At 34.3% G+C, this 15,550-nt stretch overlaps 1 protein-coding gene and 1 long non-coding RNA gene across 2 annotated transcripts; one reads left to right on the top strand and one right to left on the bottom strand.

Moving 5' to 3' along the window:
* Positions 1-2,637: 2,637 nt before the first annotated feature.
* On the bottom strand, positions 2,638-3,093 carry LOC142231548 (uncharacterized). Its single transcript, XR_012720823.1, has 2 exons — positions 2,889-3,093; positions 2,638-2,831 (listed from the first exon to the last, which is right to left on the bottom strand). It is a non-coding gene; the product is annotated as an uncharacterized LOC142231548 (long non-coding RNA).
* A 3,320-nt stretch (positions 3,094-6,413) lies between these two features.
* Positions 6,414-7,460, top strand: LOC142230846 (myb/SANT-like DNA-binding domain-containing protein 3). The gene is made up of 3 exons (XM_075301469.1): positions 6,414-6,905; positions 6,989-7,098; positions 7,151-7,460. The coding sequence occupies exons 1-3, from the start codon at positions 6,831-6,833 to the stop codon at positions 7,458-7,460; spliced, it is 495 nt and encodes a 164-aa protein (XP_075157584.1). The 5' UTR covers positions 6,414-6,830.
* The last annotated feature ends 8,090 nt before the right edge of the window (positions 7,461-15,550 follow it).

Here is a 15,550-nt window from a genome sequence, read left to right as displayed (position 1 = left end):
AATGGTAAATCGACCACGATTGTTGTCGATACAACCACTCTATATCGATTAGTAATTCTTATAATCGATATTTACTTAAAGAGTCCATACAATAGCGAAGAAGTCCACCAACAATACAAAATAATGAAGAACTAACACATGCAACGTTCATGATTTTATTTAGGTGAGTGGGTACTAAATTCGTGTTCCAGAGGAGTGAACACAGGGTACACTTACAACGTAGAAACAGTAAAACTAACCCTGGCTAAACTCTAGATTTTTTCCAAAAATTCAAATATGGTAGAACTCTAAGAGTAGATTACAACAACAAATTTATTTTTTCCTAGCGGAAGTAATCGGGTAATCGGTTATTCGGTTCGTAAATCTAAGTAAAGAATCGTTTATAAAAGCGTTTCTGGGGAACCGATTACTTTGAAATAAACATCTCTAGAAAGAAAATGATGATACTACGTTCGCACTAGACACGAAATGTTGCTATTTAGAACCAAAATCTCTTTACAAATCTCAAGTGTTCGGACTGGCAAAATAACGAGATTTCGTAGATTTGAGGATTTAACAGCTGTTTGTAAATATATCAATACAAACACAAAACCGTATGTGGACACGCACATACACATTCATCTACAAGGAAAATTGGGGCAGGGTTGCAAAAAGCGCATTTTTAGTACTAAAACCACAGTTGTACAAGGCAGTATAGAGGATTTTGAAAGTGATTGTGTTGAAATCCTCTACGAGCCAGCTGATATTTTCCTATTGCAAATCTACTGAGAATTAGGAGGATTTCGGCCAAAGTCCTCGTTTACGATGATTTCGTGTCTAGTGCGAACGTAGTATGAGACCATACAAACTTTGTATGACGGATCTATTCGATATATCAGTTCCGAATATACAGATGAAAACGTGTTGTTTGGAACCGGCAAAACAGCTCAACATTCAAACACTTCTCGATATAAAGGTGCTAATTTACCGTTCCATTTTGTAGCTAAAAGCCTTTTTACACTACGCACATCTAACATCTTACATCAATTTGCCAAAGATGTTAACATTTCTCCATACTAATTTTGACGTCGTGTGTCTCAAAAATGTTTAACATGTTCCTATTTCACTTTGTTTCAACTTATTTTATTCGAGCATTTCATGTGTCTTCACTAGAAAAAGTGTCATCACTAATACAAATTTCAAAATTTTCATTTGAAAATATGGAAGTTGACGTTTTATGTAAGTATATTGTAATTTTATTTCCATTCTTTTTCAATAAAAAAACTCATCATTTTAGGAAGAACAAGAATTTCTCAACGTATTGTGCGGTCGTCAATGGAAGAGAATGTTTTGTTAGACATACGGAACCAAAAAGATTTCTCGTGTCTATCAAGGCAGGTACATGGGCAGGCACGGACGAAATTGTATCTGTATCATGAGTACAGATAGATCTTTTAATGATTTCAATAGGAGTGAAAAATGAAAGGAATACAAGAACGTGGACAGAAAACCACAGAGATGCTAAAACGTGTAGATGAAAACTCCAAAAAAGAATGCAAATTCTCATATGGAGCTTTTGAAAATATTGTGCACAAATAACTAAAACCACCTAAATTTTAAAATGTTCTTGTGTGTAATGGTAAATAAAGATAAACAACAAAAACCTTAACATTTTGCATCAATTTTTTCATTTAATTTTTTTTTCATTTAATTTTTAATAATTAAAGGGAAACAAATTTTTCTTTATAACAGAAAAGTCAAATTGAAAGATGTAAAATGTTAGATGTTGAACATATAACGCCATGTTTCAAATTTTCATAGGTTCCATTCGTTCCCCATAAATGCACTTAAGTTTAAAAGGCTATAACACTTTTACATATCCGCTATAGTTAAGTTTAGGCTGATATCTCCACTAGAACCGGATATTTTAATCGGAATATACAACTGCTACATTTATTTAATTTCTTCAAACAAAACGGAAGATCAAAGTATATGGATTTATATGCATATTGGGTTTACAAAGAAAAAAGAAACATTTTTAAAAGGAAATTTTCGACGTACATTGATTTCACAAAATGTCTTAACTAAAATATAACTAAATAATAAAGGAAATTGCTGGAAGAAAATGCTCTAAAAATGGAAGCAAACTGCAGAAAATTGGAAGACAAATTGGGTCAGAACTAGAAGTTAAAGGTGGACCTTCTGTTTTTGAAGGCTCAACTTCATTTGATGTATTCAAATTCCACTTCGATATGATTGCTTGTAGAAATTTGTGGAATGACGATGACAAAGTAATCGAACTTCTGTTCCTCTAGAAATAATTATAATGAAGTTATAGTGGCACTTCAACGAAAGTAATAGTGACACTTCAACGAAAGTAATACCCTGCCAACATTTTTTGAATTTGGGGACTCTTTTGAGAATCCCCACTACGTCGAAAACAATCATATACGACATCAAAAACTCGTCGGAAAAGCGCCGTCACTATTGAGAAGTTGTACCACGCCAAGTTACTACAAAAATGTTTCGCATGAGTGCAATTATTAGGTGCCTTTATAGATCAATTTAGAACGACGCCAATAAGGGACCCTCCAAACAATCAGAAAAAGTGCATTTTAAGATAGTTGTAAAAGAATCATTGTGGTCGAGTAAAACACGTTTGTTTAGATATTTATTAATTTGATTAAACATTTACAAATTCTTAAAAATATAACATTTATACCACTATCACATTACATTTAACATAATTTTTGGCATTAATGATGATGTTGAGTTACAAGTAGCGAGTTACATGTTGCTGCGTCTATCAACCAGTGTTTTTATTCCATGGAGGCAGCGTGTCTGTAAAATATCTGAAAAACAATCACTTTATTCCATTTGGAAAATCACCAAATTGTTCACCAATATACCTTTCACAATTTTAAGCGTATAATCTATGTTTTCAGAACTTTATTTTCGTTTTTATTTAATTAAAATATAACAAGCTGGTTGCGCTTGGCGTTTCACAAAAAAATGGCTTTTTTAACAGTAGGGATGGCAAATTACTTGCATGTACTTTTTGATGTACCTTTTCATGATGGTTGAAGTGACATTTACGAGTCTGTGGTAACGATGAGGTTGAAATGGAACTTTGAAATGCTGGCAGGGTAGCGGCACTTTTTTTATCACAATGGAGTGAATAGTGAGTCCAGAAATCAAATGAGACTCTACAATACTTTGCAACAATAGATGAGCGGTTGGTGCTATTGAAATACCCAGGAGAGAGTTATCCGCTTGTGGACCGCACATTCGCTGAGACCGTAACATTTGCACTTGTACAAGAGACAGCGGCCTCAAATTCACAAGGTGCGAAAAGTGCAAACCGAGTGTGATGAATCAAACTCCGTTATTGAGTCAATGAGAGAGGCTATTAAGCAGGTAATGCTAGAAATGAATCAAGAACCCGGAACACCTAGCTCGAGAATGCAAAGGACGACGCAAACGATCAAGATCCACAACAGCATCTCCACCAAACAATCCTCTCAGTCAAGTGAGTAACCTTTAAACTAAATCGTGTTAGTACAGCGGGGCAACAACTGGCTCCCATAGCGGGTGTTATTAATGGCGACAAGCGTACTTTGGCATTGGATACTGGTGCATCATTAGATCTGATTTAGTAAAAGGAAAAGGGAAACACGCAATCGTAATAGATGCGGATTTCATGATTGCCTTTGGTCTAAACCTTGATATGAAACGTCGTGTCCGATATCGAAATACCGCTTAATGTGGGTTCACATTCAACCGTCGAACAGAACGGACGTGTTTTTTTAATATCTGAGTAGTTGAATTTTCTCGTAATTACGAATTTCAAGTGTGGTGGTACATTAAGCCAACATGCAGCGAAATTCAAAGATATCCACGTGGCTGCTAGCTACAGGGCCCAGTGGACGGGTCGACAGGCTGCGATACTTTGATAAGTCGAACCTTTCCTAAGGTAACGACATCAGAAGGGACAATCCCTCAAGAAAGGGATCCTGAAGAAATTAGGAACAGATAACCCGGTGTTATTGAAATTCCCTTTGGTGAGTGTGTAAAATGCCTTGGAGTTATATTGGACAGGAAGCTGAATATTGAGGAAAGGGCGAGAATCGCTGTTGTCGGAGAAAAAACACGCGGTTACAGTTCGGTCCTCAAAGTAATGCCAGATGTGCCAAACGTAATGGATTATTCTCTGGCGAAACCTCTATTCGACAAAAAGTTTGAAACTCTAATTCCCAACAGTGCGGCGTGGAGTACACAAAACCCTCGGAATAAACTTTATATATTTCTACACCGATGGCTCCAAATTGAATGGGCAAGTGGGTTTCGGAGTATATTCTAAAGACCTGGAACTTAAAATAGGGAAACGATTACCTAATCACTGTAGTGTTTTTCAGGCTGAAATATTACCTATAAAAGAGGTGGCAAATTGGCTAAAAATTAATGTTCCAACGAATTTTAATATAAGAACTACTAGAATCTGTTTGTATGCGTCTGGCTACCTGCAAGCTTACGAGTATACTGCGTGAGAAGGCTATTATGATGGCGAGTGTCTGATGAAATAAAAAAGGACAATTATCCGCTTCTACGCATTGACATTAGCCAGAACAACATGGGTTTCCACGCTTGATTTGCAGAGTGGATATTGGCAAGTAGAGATCGCCGAGAAAGACAAAGGAAAGATGGCTTTTGACGTTAATGGCGGTCTCAGGCAATTTGAAGGATGTTGGAAGCACTCTCAAACAGTATTTTGAGTCTTTTACTTTCCGGAACCACAGTTTGAAGGGACTCTTATTGGCGTTCTAAATATATCTAGAACAGGCATCTAATAATTGCACCCATGCGATGCGTTAATGTAGTTGCTTGACGTGTTACAACTTCTTAATAGTTACGGCGCTTTTCCTACGAGTTTTTGATATTGTATACAACAGTTTTTGACGTGATGGAGATTCTCCGAAGTGCCGTCAAATTCAAAAAATGTTGGCAAAGTATATATATTTATTCAACTTCAATGTTTAGTATTGAAAAATCATGCTATATTGACAACAAAAAAGAAAAGAAAAGAGGAAATTTTTGCCGATGAGGTTTTATTTGTTTGTCGCGGAAAAATGTTTCGCCTATCGCCATTGGCGTAGCTAGGGGGTTCTGGGAAAGAAAAAAATCTATTTGTGTAGGTTAAATCGCACCAAGCTATTTCCGGAAAAATCAAGATAAAAATTAAATTGGTAAGATGTTTTTATCAAATCTCTGCAACGAATACACAATCAGTTATGTTACTCCAAGCACACCCCACAAATCCAACTTTGTCAACATTTTTTGAATTTGACGGCACTTTTGAGAATGCCCACCAAGTCGAAAACAGTCGTATGCGATGACCACGACTGTAGGTAGAAGAACACTTGTTTATGTGCATGCCTTTCGGGTAGACCAACAATACAAGATAGACATATTAAATTCACCACTAAGCATTTTTTTGGTTCTTTGACGCATGGAAATGATTTTACATTCCAATAAAACTACTAAACTAACTAGTGCTTATGACGCCAAAAACACGCAATGACAATTACAAGTGTAATTGTGTGTGAACACAATCATAGCGACAATAGGTCGTGGGTTAGGCCCAAAATGCGTAAAGGAAATGCACCACAGTTAGCGGGGTGCTACATAATTAAAATGTAATCTGATTCCTTGACGACTTGGTGTTGTCACCTAGAGTAAATAGTTTCTTATAAATTATCTTTCACTACATTTTTGGCGACGCCTTTTTTGCTGAGAATCGTTTAAGTGTTTTACTTGACCACAATGATTTTTTTACAATTCTCTTAAAATGATCTTTGTATAATACTTTGAAGCAGTGTACGAAAACAAGCGAAACGATTGAGGTACGTATAATTTAGTGTGTAAATATAACCATAGCGATAGGCGGTAGGCGAACACTTATTTACGTGTATTTCTTATGGGAAGCCCAAAATCCGCGACGGAATACCGTGACGGCTAGCGGCGTGTCGCTAAATTAAAACTTATTCTAACTCCTTGGCGAAAACTGGTATAGTGTTGCCATCGCTTATCAATTTTTTTAACTCACCACTAGGAATTGCTGTTGCCTGGACACGTGTAGATTATTTTTTCTTGAAATAACTCAACAAATAACAAGTAATTGTATGTTTTTATTCAACTTCATTGTTTAATATTGTCAAAGCATGCTATATTGACAACAAAAAACGCTAGGAAACGTGAAAAAGGGAATTATTCGCCGTCAAGCTTATTGTATTTGCCGTTGCGGCAAAAATGTTTCGCCTACCGCCTATCGCTATGGTTATATTTACACACTTACGGCCGTATTCATAAAAAAATCCTAATACGCGCTTACAGCGTACTTTAGTTATCAAACACATCTGGTTTTATAAACTTCTGTTAAGTATTTGCATTCATAACCATTTAATTGGGACTTGATAACTATTGTACGTTTCTGCTGTTAATATTGGCAACCCTTAACATTTTCAGACTGACGGATGATGTTAGTGATGGAAATCAATTGAATCGGATTTCTCGTTAAGAAAATTAAATCATCAATTTCGTTAAATTTTTAAAATAAACAAAATTGTGTCGCTCGTAAATATTACGGGGTATAAGGAACCAACCCATTAAGACGAATTTTAGGTGTCCACATATCATTTTGTTTAAATACAACTAAAAAAGAACCGGAGAATAATCGAGTATACGAACCAACTGTTATGTTTACGCATCACTACAGCGTTGTTTTTCATTCATTGGCGCTACCGGCAAACAGTATTTCACAATTATAAAAAGTTTTATTAAAAATTATAAAAGAAATGGAGGAGAGTGTTCAGAAAACAGAAAGCCGCAGCAAACGCCCACGTTCTGAAAACTGGAGTGAAGATGATAAGGTATGTATCTATTTTACGGGCTTTATAATAGTAGTGTTGGTCATTCGGTTCTTACATTTTCCAAATTTCCAATTCTTTTACAGGAACTATTAAAGGAGCTCGTAAAAATGAGGGTGAAAGCCATTGAAAATAAAAATACGGACACAAATACAAATCAGGCGAAAAAGAAAGCTTGGCTGGAGCTCGAGAAAGAGTAAGTTCATCATGAAGTATACATTGCCCAGGATAAAGTGTTATTTTTGTAGCTTTAACAACATGACATCTTGTGGACATCGAACTGTTCCACAATTAAAATCCCAATGGACTACAATTAAAATACAAGCTAAAAAAGAGATGTCGGAATATCGATCACAAATAAGAAAGACAGGTGGAGGTCAGGCTCCCCTGGGCGCCCCATTACAGGGTAATGACATAGCGATCTGGCTACCAAACGAATTCGTGGTAGACGAGAACGAATTCGACTCCGATATTACTTTTTCTAAGGTAAGAATATTTAATTTTATCAAAAGACCCCTTCAAAATGTATATACTCCCCAGAACGATGATAAAGGGTGATTTGTTAAGAGCTTGATAACTTTTTTTTTTTAAAAAAAACGCATAAAATTTGCAAAATCTCATCGGTTCTTTATTTGAAACGTTAGATTGGTCCATGACATTTACTTTTTGAAGATAATTTCATTTAAATGTTGACCGCGGCTGCGTCTTAGGTGGTCCATTCGGAAAGTCCAATTTTGGACTTTCCGAATTTCTTCGGAAATGTTGTCTTCCAAAGCTGGAATAGTTGCTGGCTTATTTCTGTAGACTTTAGACTTGACGTAGCCCCACAAAAAATAGTCTAAAGGCGTCAAATCGCATGATCTTGGTGGCCAACTTACCGGTCCATTTCTTGAGATGAATTGTTCTCCGAAGTTTTCCCTCAAAATGGCCATAGAATCGCGAGCTGTGTGGCATGTAGCGCCATCTTGTTGAAACCACATGTCAACCAAGTTCAGTTCTTCCATTTTTGGCAACAAAAAGTTTGTTAGCATCGAACGATAGCGATCGCCATTCACCGTAACGTTGCGTCCAACAGCATCTTTGAAAAAATACGGTCCAATGATTCCACCAGCGTACAAACCACACCAAACAGTGCATTTTTCGGGATGCATGGGCAGTTCTTGAACGGCTTCTGGTTGCTCTTCACTCCAAATGCGGCAATTTTGCTTATTTACGTAGCCATTCAACCAGAAATGAGCCTCATCGCTGAACAAAATTTGTCGATAAAAAAGCGGATTTTCTGCCAACTTTTCTAGGGCCCATTCACTGAAAATTCGACGTTGTGGCAGATCGTAAGTCTATTCATGATGAAATGTCAAAGCATACTGAGCATCTTTCTCTTTGACACCATGTCTGAAATCCCACGTGATCTGTCAAATACAAGTTCAGTTCTTCCATTTTTGGCAACAAAAAGTTTGTTAGCATCGAACGATAGCGATCGCCATTCACCGTAACGTTGCGTCCAACAGCATCTTTGAAAAAATACGGTCCAATGATTCCACCAGCGTACAAACCACACCAAACAGTGCATTTTTCGGGATGCATGGGCAGTTCTTGAACGGCTTCTGGTTGCTCTTCACTCCAAATGCGGCAATTTTGCTTATTTACGTAGCCATTCAACCAGAAATGAGCCTCATCGCTGAACAAAATTTGTCGATAAAAAAGCGGATTTTCTGCCAACTTTTCTAGGGCCCATTCACTGAAAATTCGACGTTGTGGCAGATCGTAAGTCTATTCATGATGAAATGTCAAAGCATACTGAGCATCTTTCTCTTTGACACCATGTCTGAAATCCCACGTGATCTGTCAAATACTAATGCATGAAAATCCTAACCTCAAAAGAATCACCCTTTACTTTGGATGAAAATACGTTTCTCGAGGTTGAGATGCTGTCAGATATTGAGGAGGAAGTGAAAGAAGAAATTAAACTCAACTCAGATACACTGAAAACAGTCAAATCTTTAAAAAAAGGTTGTACATATATAAATCTAGAATTCGAGAAGTCGCAATCTATCTTTTTATATTTTGAATGTAGAAACCTTCCGCGGAGAAATCGAGTGTGGCAGAAAACAATATAATAAAAATTGTAACAACGGAGGTGGAATGCCAAATGGAACTCCACAAACTTCAAGTTGAAGTCGAGAAAAAGAAACTCCGTAACTTGGATCTTGAGTACGACATTCTTCAGGCAAAACTCAATTTTTACACAAAGAGAACAGTTGGTAAGCACTTCGTACGAAAACGTAGTTTAGAATTTAAGGTGAGTATTAAGTTCGAGTTTAGCGGCTAAAACTGCAATTTTTTCACGATTACTTTAATAATCCATTTTAAAGAATATAAACTTTATAAAAAGTTGCTTAGTAGCCCATTAAGTTATATTAAAATTTGCCTCAAAGAGGTATAATTTTATATTGTTTTCGATTTTAGCGGCTAAAATCGAACTTAGTACCCACCTTTAGAAAGAAAATTCACCCGTATCGAGAATCAGAATTAAGGCCGTTACAAAGTTCATTGAATGAAAAGAATCAAAGATGAACTTATCGACTTTTTAAAGTTTGAAGAAGTCAAAATTTAAGCTATGAGTTTTGATCTTTTCAAAAAAGCCGATATTAGCAAAGATCTTCAAAATCGAGTTATTGGCTTATTTTAGAGATAATTACATTTCTCAAAGTTTTTTAGAAATTCCACTTTCGCTTTAATGTTGTGTGATCGACCAATGAAAAAGTTATTTGAAGTTGAAAATGTTATCAATTAAAAAATTTACTGATACAATTAAAATTTTAATTAAATTAAAAAATTAAGTAAAGGCCAGTACAAAGTTGGCATTATGGCGCTAAAATAGCCATTTTTCGCGATTACTTTTCTCTAATAATTCATTTTAGAGAAAATAAACTTTTTCAATTGTTCTTTGGATCATTCCCCACCAAGTTATATCAAAATTAGTCCAAAAAGTTATGATGTTAATATGCTTTTGCAGATTTATTTTTGATTTTAGCGGCTAAACTCGAACTTAGTACCACCTTAAGTTAAAAAAATGATTGTAAATTGTTATGCTTTCGATTTTTTATTTAAAAAAAAATATTTTTTTTCTTTAATTAACATTTTAATTAAATAACAAGTATATGTTAATACAATCAACCACTTGATATTGCTTAATACCGTTCTGTTTCCAAAACAAGTAGTATGATCTGTTCGTTTGCATTCAAATTAAATTTCTTTTTACAGACGATATATAATTGCAAATAATTTCAATCTGGAAATTTTAGGGATGAAAATGCTATCACTTGTTTAGTGTTCGGAAACAAAATATATTTATTCTTTACTACGCGAAGCGTGTGTATATAACTCGTTGGTTAATTACTTTTTAATAAAACGCATGAAATGTGTCTTAAGTTTTTTATTGAATGTTATAAAATGAATTTAAATCTTATTTCGAGTTAATAATTATTTTGTATGTAAGAGTTTTATAAGCTTATTAGTTTCCCATTAAAACTTAATAATTTTTCTTTTATAATTATAATATGCATAAAATAAACATTGTCCAATTTATGTTCATTTCAATTACTAATTTCATTTTTTATTATTAATATTGTTCACTTTATATATTGTTTCACTTTTTGTAAGTAAAATACAAAATTTTATTTCAAAGACATACAATTTTTTATTTGGTAATTTGAAAAATTTGTAAGTATTTGGTTATTAAGACATATCTAAAATTGACAGAAAACTTTATATATGATATGATAAATATATACAACTGCTTATGTCCTTCACTACTACTGCGGTACAGGGTACTACTTTGGGCATTTATATATGGTCTGTTTTTAGTTGGACACATCGGCTTGAACATAGGTCCCTACACAGAAAAAATCTGTTGTTAAATGCAAATTAACTTATTTTTATTGCAAATTATTTTTTTTTTATTTACACAAAAAAGAAAACTGCCAGAATTTACTGACATTTTGCGATTTTGACTTTCCGAAATCATTTCATTAATTTCTACAGCTTATTTATTTGTATGTTCATTGAAATTTTTTTAGACATACATGGAAAAAAATGTTATTGGTTTGAGAAAATGTACAAATAAACTAAAACAAAATATTCGTTTTGCAATAAACATACCATATTTTAACATCAATTTAATATTTTAATAACAGCAAATTTGAACGGTTTTAGATTGGAATTACTGTGTTGGTCTACAAATTGGTGGAAGGTAGAATATAGTCCGTTTTAAAAATGACGTTGTATAAATGATTTAAGCAGAGCTTTTACTCTTCCTTCTGATGCTCCCGCATACGTTTGGGGTTCGGTGACATGCGTTGGACATTGGAACTCCTCAGTGATATCATCTACTAATTTAATTTTTTGTTATCACATATTCTTGCATAATGTTTCGTAAATAGTAACGTATACTTCACCTGGCAGTTCATCATTCTCTTCAATTGCTATATTATGGAGAACGACAAGTGCTACTATGACCGTTTTACCATTGGAAAGGCAGACTGTCAAACCGTCAAGGAGACAACGAAACCTCTGCTTCCAAACTACAAAACACCGTTCAACAGTGTTCCTAGTTGAAATGTGAGATTTATTGTATTTTACTTCCTTCTCTGTTTGTGGGTTTTGCAATGGAGTAAATAAATACGGAGTTAATTTATATCCAGAGTCCCCGAGTAAACGTCCTTTGAACTCTTTCTTTTCGAACCGTTCTTTGATTGTGGACTCATTAAAAATTCTACAGTCGTGCGTACTTCCCCTCCATCTTGCTACTATATCTCGAATTGTTAGTTTTGCGTCACAAATTACCTTGAAATTTAAATTAAAATATAATCGAAATTACATGATGCAATAAATTTTGCTTTTTACCTGTACATTCAGCGAATAATAGCCTTTTCTATTTATATAGTACTGGGCCAGGTCGCCACCAGTCTTTTTTATTTTAATATGAGTGCCGTCTATAGCCCCAATTATGCCTGGAAAATTTTGAATCCGCTGAAAATCCCGCATAATTATTGTTTCCTCTGCAATACATTCAGGCATTTTAATATAGCTTCTCGCATGCTTTGCTATAGCACGAGCCACTCTTGCACATATTCTGCATACCGTTGGTTGTGAGAGACCATGAAGGTCACCAGCATCGTCTTGATACTGAAATATATCGATTATTCATATAATAGCACAATTTCTCCAGATGAAACCAACAACTTACCTCTCTTCGTCCCCAACAACGCAAAGCAACCATTACCTGTAGTTCAGGAGAAGTGCCGCAACCTCTTTTATCCAGCTGTATGTCTTCCTTGACCAATTCAACGATTTTTTTACCGTGTTTTTTGTGAAACGATACTTTCTTTTGAATAATTGGTCATCTTCCAGTAAGAAAGGGTCGATTCGTTCCTTATAATTTTTTGGGGAATGGTAATTTACAATCCTATTAATTAGCTCTGTGGGGAAGGAAGAAATTAATATATGTTAAATTTTTGCAATGCAAAACTCACCAATTCTCCTTATCTTATTAATTTTATGCACTTTATCCATTTTATTATTTGTTTTAAGGAAAATCTGCTACACAAACAATCTATAATCAACGGCCAATTGTCAAAAAGTGTCAAATGTCAAATTAAAGTAGTGATAAAGAAGGGTAAGACCTACAATAAATTTTTGTAACTTATGAAGAGGTTATTAAACATATGATAGGCTATTTTATGTTTATGAATGAGGTTACAGCAAAGATAGCCTATTTTCTTTTGATAAACCTTTGTTAAAAATTTATGAATACGGCTGTTAAAGTCACAAACTTTTCAATTTTCGTCAATCGTTTTGTACGCAGACAAAAACAAAACCACAAACATTTCAGAAGCAAAAGAGACGAAACGATTGCTTTTATGCTCTTCGGATTTGCGGCGCCAAGTTGTTTCGTTCGGTAACGAAATGGGAATAAAACGTTTGCAAACGTTTGCTGAGCGAAACGATGATAAAAATGTTAAAAAAAGTCTTATATACCAACATAACAGGTGTTATTGTTCCAGGAATAAATTGAATAAATAATACAAGACAAAAATAAATAACATTCAAGTTTTTTCTTCTTGTAACGACTTGCAAAACGTTTGCATTCAATGTGTACTGTTTTGTTTTTTATATTTTACTAAGCACCGCAGTACTTTTCAGTTTAGGCTTGGTTTCCACTCACGAACAAAAACAATACAAAACGAAAGAGCCGTTATCTTGGGTTTTCGTTTCGTTTCGTTTTGGATATGTGGATTGTATGAAATGAAACAATTGGAAACGTTTTGTTTTGTTTGTTTTCGTACGCTGCTTTGAAGATGCTCTTATTGGCTTCGTTCTAAAATTGTCTAAAAATTCACCTAATAAATGCACTCAAGCGATGCTTTAATATAGTAAAAAGGAGGTCCCTTGTCATTGAGCTTAACATGGAATCGGGCAGCACTCAGTGATAAGAGAGAAGTTCGCCAATGTGGTATCACAATGGACTGAATAGTATAAAATATTGACGGCGCTTTTCCAACGAGAATTGTCGTCAAATTCAGAAAATATTGGCAGGAGCATCTATTTTGAAGTATTCTTTCAAATTTATAAATATAAGATTTAATAGAAATAGTGATTTTCGATTTGTACATTTATTAAATCTCAATTTATTCAAATGCTGCAAATGCCACAGACCACGTACACGCACAGAAAAAAAATGTTTGGACATGGTTGCCGCATCCATTTAATGCTTATCTACAGCATGTAAATGTTGCAAAAACCATGCATTTTGTCTTTGTAAAAATAATTTTCGGGCAGAGAAAAAGTTATGCTGGCAATAAGCATTTAAATGGTTCTCAAATGCCGCAAACATGTTCTTCTATTTAAATGATAGAATTTGAGACCATTACATGATCAGGAAAATCATGTACCTAACCATTCAATTTTTCGACTTTTGGCAGGGAAAAAAGTATTTTTATAGGTTAGGTATAGACATTTCTAGAACCATTACATGGCCATAAATACCATGTACATTTTTTTCGTGACCATTTAATTTTTTAACTTTTTTGCAGCGAAAAGAACTTTATAAAAACATTGAGCGGGTACACACGATTTTCATTTTGATTTTTTGCTTCGAATGGACGGAGAATACGGAATTACTGTGTTTTGTGTTAATTTATTTATTCAGAAGTGGCACGTGGTTTTATGTGAACACAAAAAAGGAAAGTGAAATTGAAAAAAATTTATCCGTTTTTTGTTCTGCATTTTTTATGGACGGAGAATACGGAATTACTGTGTTTTGTGTTAATTTATTTATTCAGAAGTGGCACGTGGTTTTATGTGAACACAAAAAAGGAAAGTGAAATTGAAAAAAAATTTATCCGTTTTTTGTTCTGCATTTTTTATGGTATAATTTATTTTTATTTGCAGGTACATGATGCCTGCGTTTGTACATTTGATGGGCACGACGTAAATATGGAATGATTACTTATTGTTGAAATTGAACCAAAATAGAGTATGTAAAATGATGTGATGTTTGCTTGCACGACATTATAAATACTAATAAACAATAAATTAGTTATTAAATAAATAACAACAAATAAATAATGCTAATTTTGTGTTTTCTTTTCTCAAGTGGTGTCCTTTTTTCGACGACGGAAAGAGGTTTTTCATAAAGATCAAAATCAAAACATTTTAGTTTGTGACCATGTTCTTTTAAATGGAAAAAAGCATTTTTGACGAATACCATAACATCGTGACCATTGTCTTTTGATTCAAACAAAATTCTTTTTATCAATATAATAACATTTTAGATGAGGGCAATTATATTTTTCTTAGAACCATGTTCACTGATCCAACATGGTTGCAGGTGAAAATGTTACATGGTCGCCGCAAAAATAGCTCCTATCATATTATTTTGCTCTTCGAATATGATTGTGGCAATCATGTTTCTTCTCTGCGTGTAGAATGTCCCTATCGTCCCTACAAAATCCATAGACCTTATAATACATAGATGATCCACTATTCTCTTTAAAAAAAATGTGTCAGTTCCAAAAATTAATTTTCTGACATTTCGTTTTGATTTTTTCTTAAAGTGTCAGTACCAAACATTAATTTTGGCGCTTTTGCTTTTGTGTTGTTCGTAAAGAGCATAGACCTTATAATACATAGATGATCCACTATTCTCTTTTGTGTTGTTCGTAAAGAGCAATGCTGCTCAAAATTAAATTTCTTATTTTCGCAGTTTTGGTCACAATTTTTTGTTCAAATATGAACTTTTAATATAAAGGGTGATTCTTTTGAGGTTAGGATTTTCATGCATTAGTATTTGACAGATCACGTGGGATTTCAGACATGGTGTCAAAGAGAAAGATGCTCAGTATGCTTTGACATTTCATCATGAATAGACTTACTAACGAGCAACGCTTGCAAATCATTGAATTTTATTACCAAAATCAGTGTTCGGTTCATTTCATCATTGAATTTTATTACCAAAATCAGTGTTCGGTTCATTTCTGGTTGAATGGCTACGTAAATAAGCAAAATTGCCGCATTTGGAGTGAAGAGCAACCAGAAGCCGTTCAAGAACTGCCCATGCATCCCGAAAAATGCACTGTTTGGTGTGG

Source organism: Haematobia irritans, chromosome 3, assembly GCF_050003625.1.
Source record: "Haematobia irritans isolate KBUSLIRL chromosome 3, ASM5000362v1, whole genome shotgun sequence".
Classification (NCBI taxonomy): Eukaryota; Metazoa; Arthropoda; class Insecta; order Diptera; family Muscidae; genus Haematobia; species Haematobia irritans.
The sequence above is the reverse complement of the archived record's forward strand: the minus strand, read 5'-3'. Positions and strand labels throughout refer to the sequence as shown.

What these genes read in the sequence shown, in the direction of transcription:
- LOC142230846 (XM_075301469.1), top strand. Translation starts at nt 6,831, where the DNA reads ATGGAGGAGAGTGTTCAGAAAACAGAAAGCCGCAGCAAACGCCCACGT. An exon ending in ACTGGAGTGAAGATGATAAG is followed by an intron (nt 6,906 to 6,988) that starts GTATGTATCTAT and finishes ATTCTTTTACAG; the next exon opens with GAACTATTAAAGGAGCTCGT. An exon ending in TGGCTGGAGCTCGAGAAAGA is followed by an intron (nt 7,099 to 7,150) that starts GTAAGTTCATCA and finishes TTATTTTTGTAG; the next exon opens with CTTTAACAACATGACATCTT.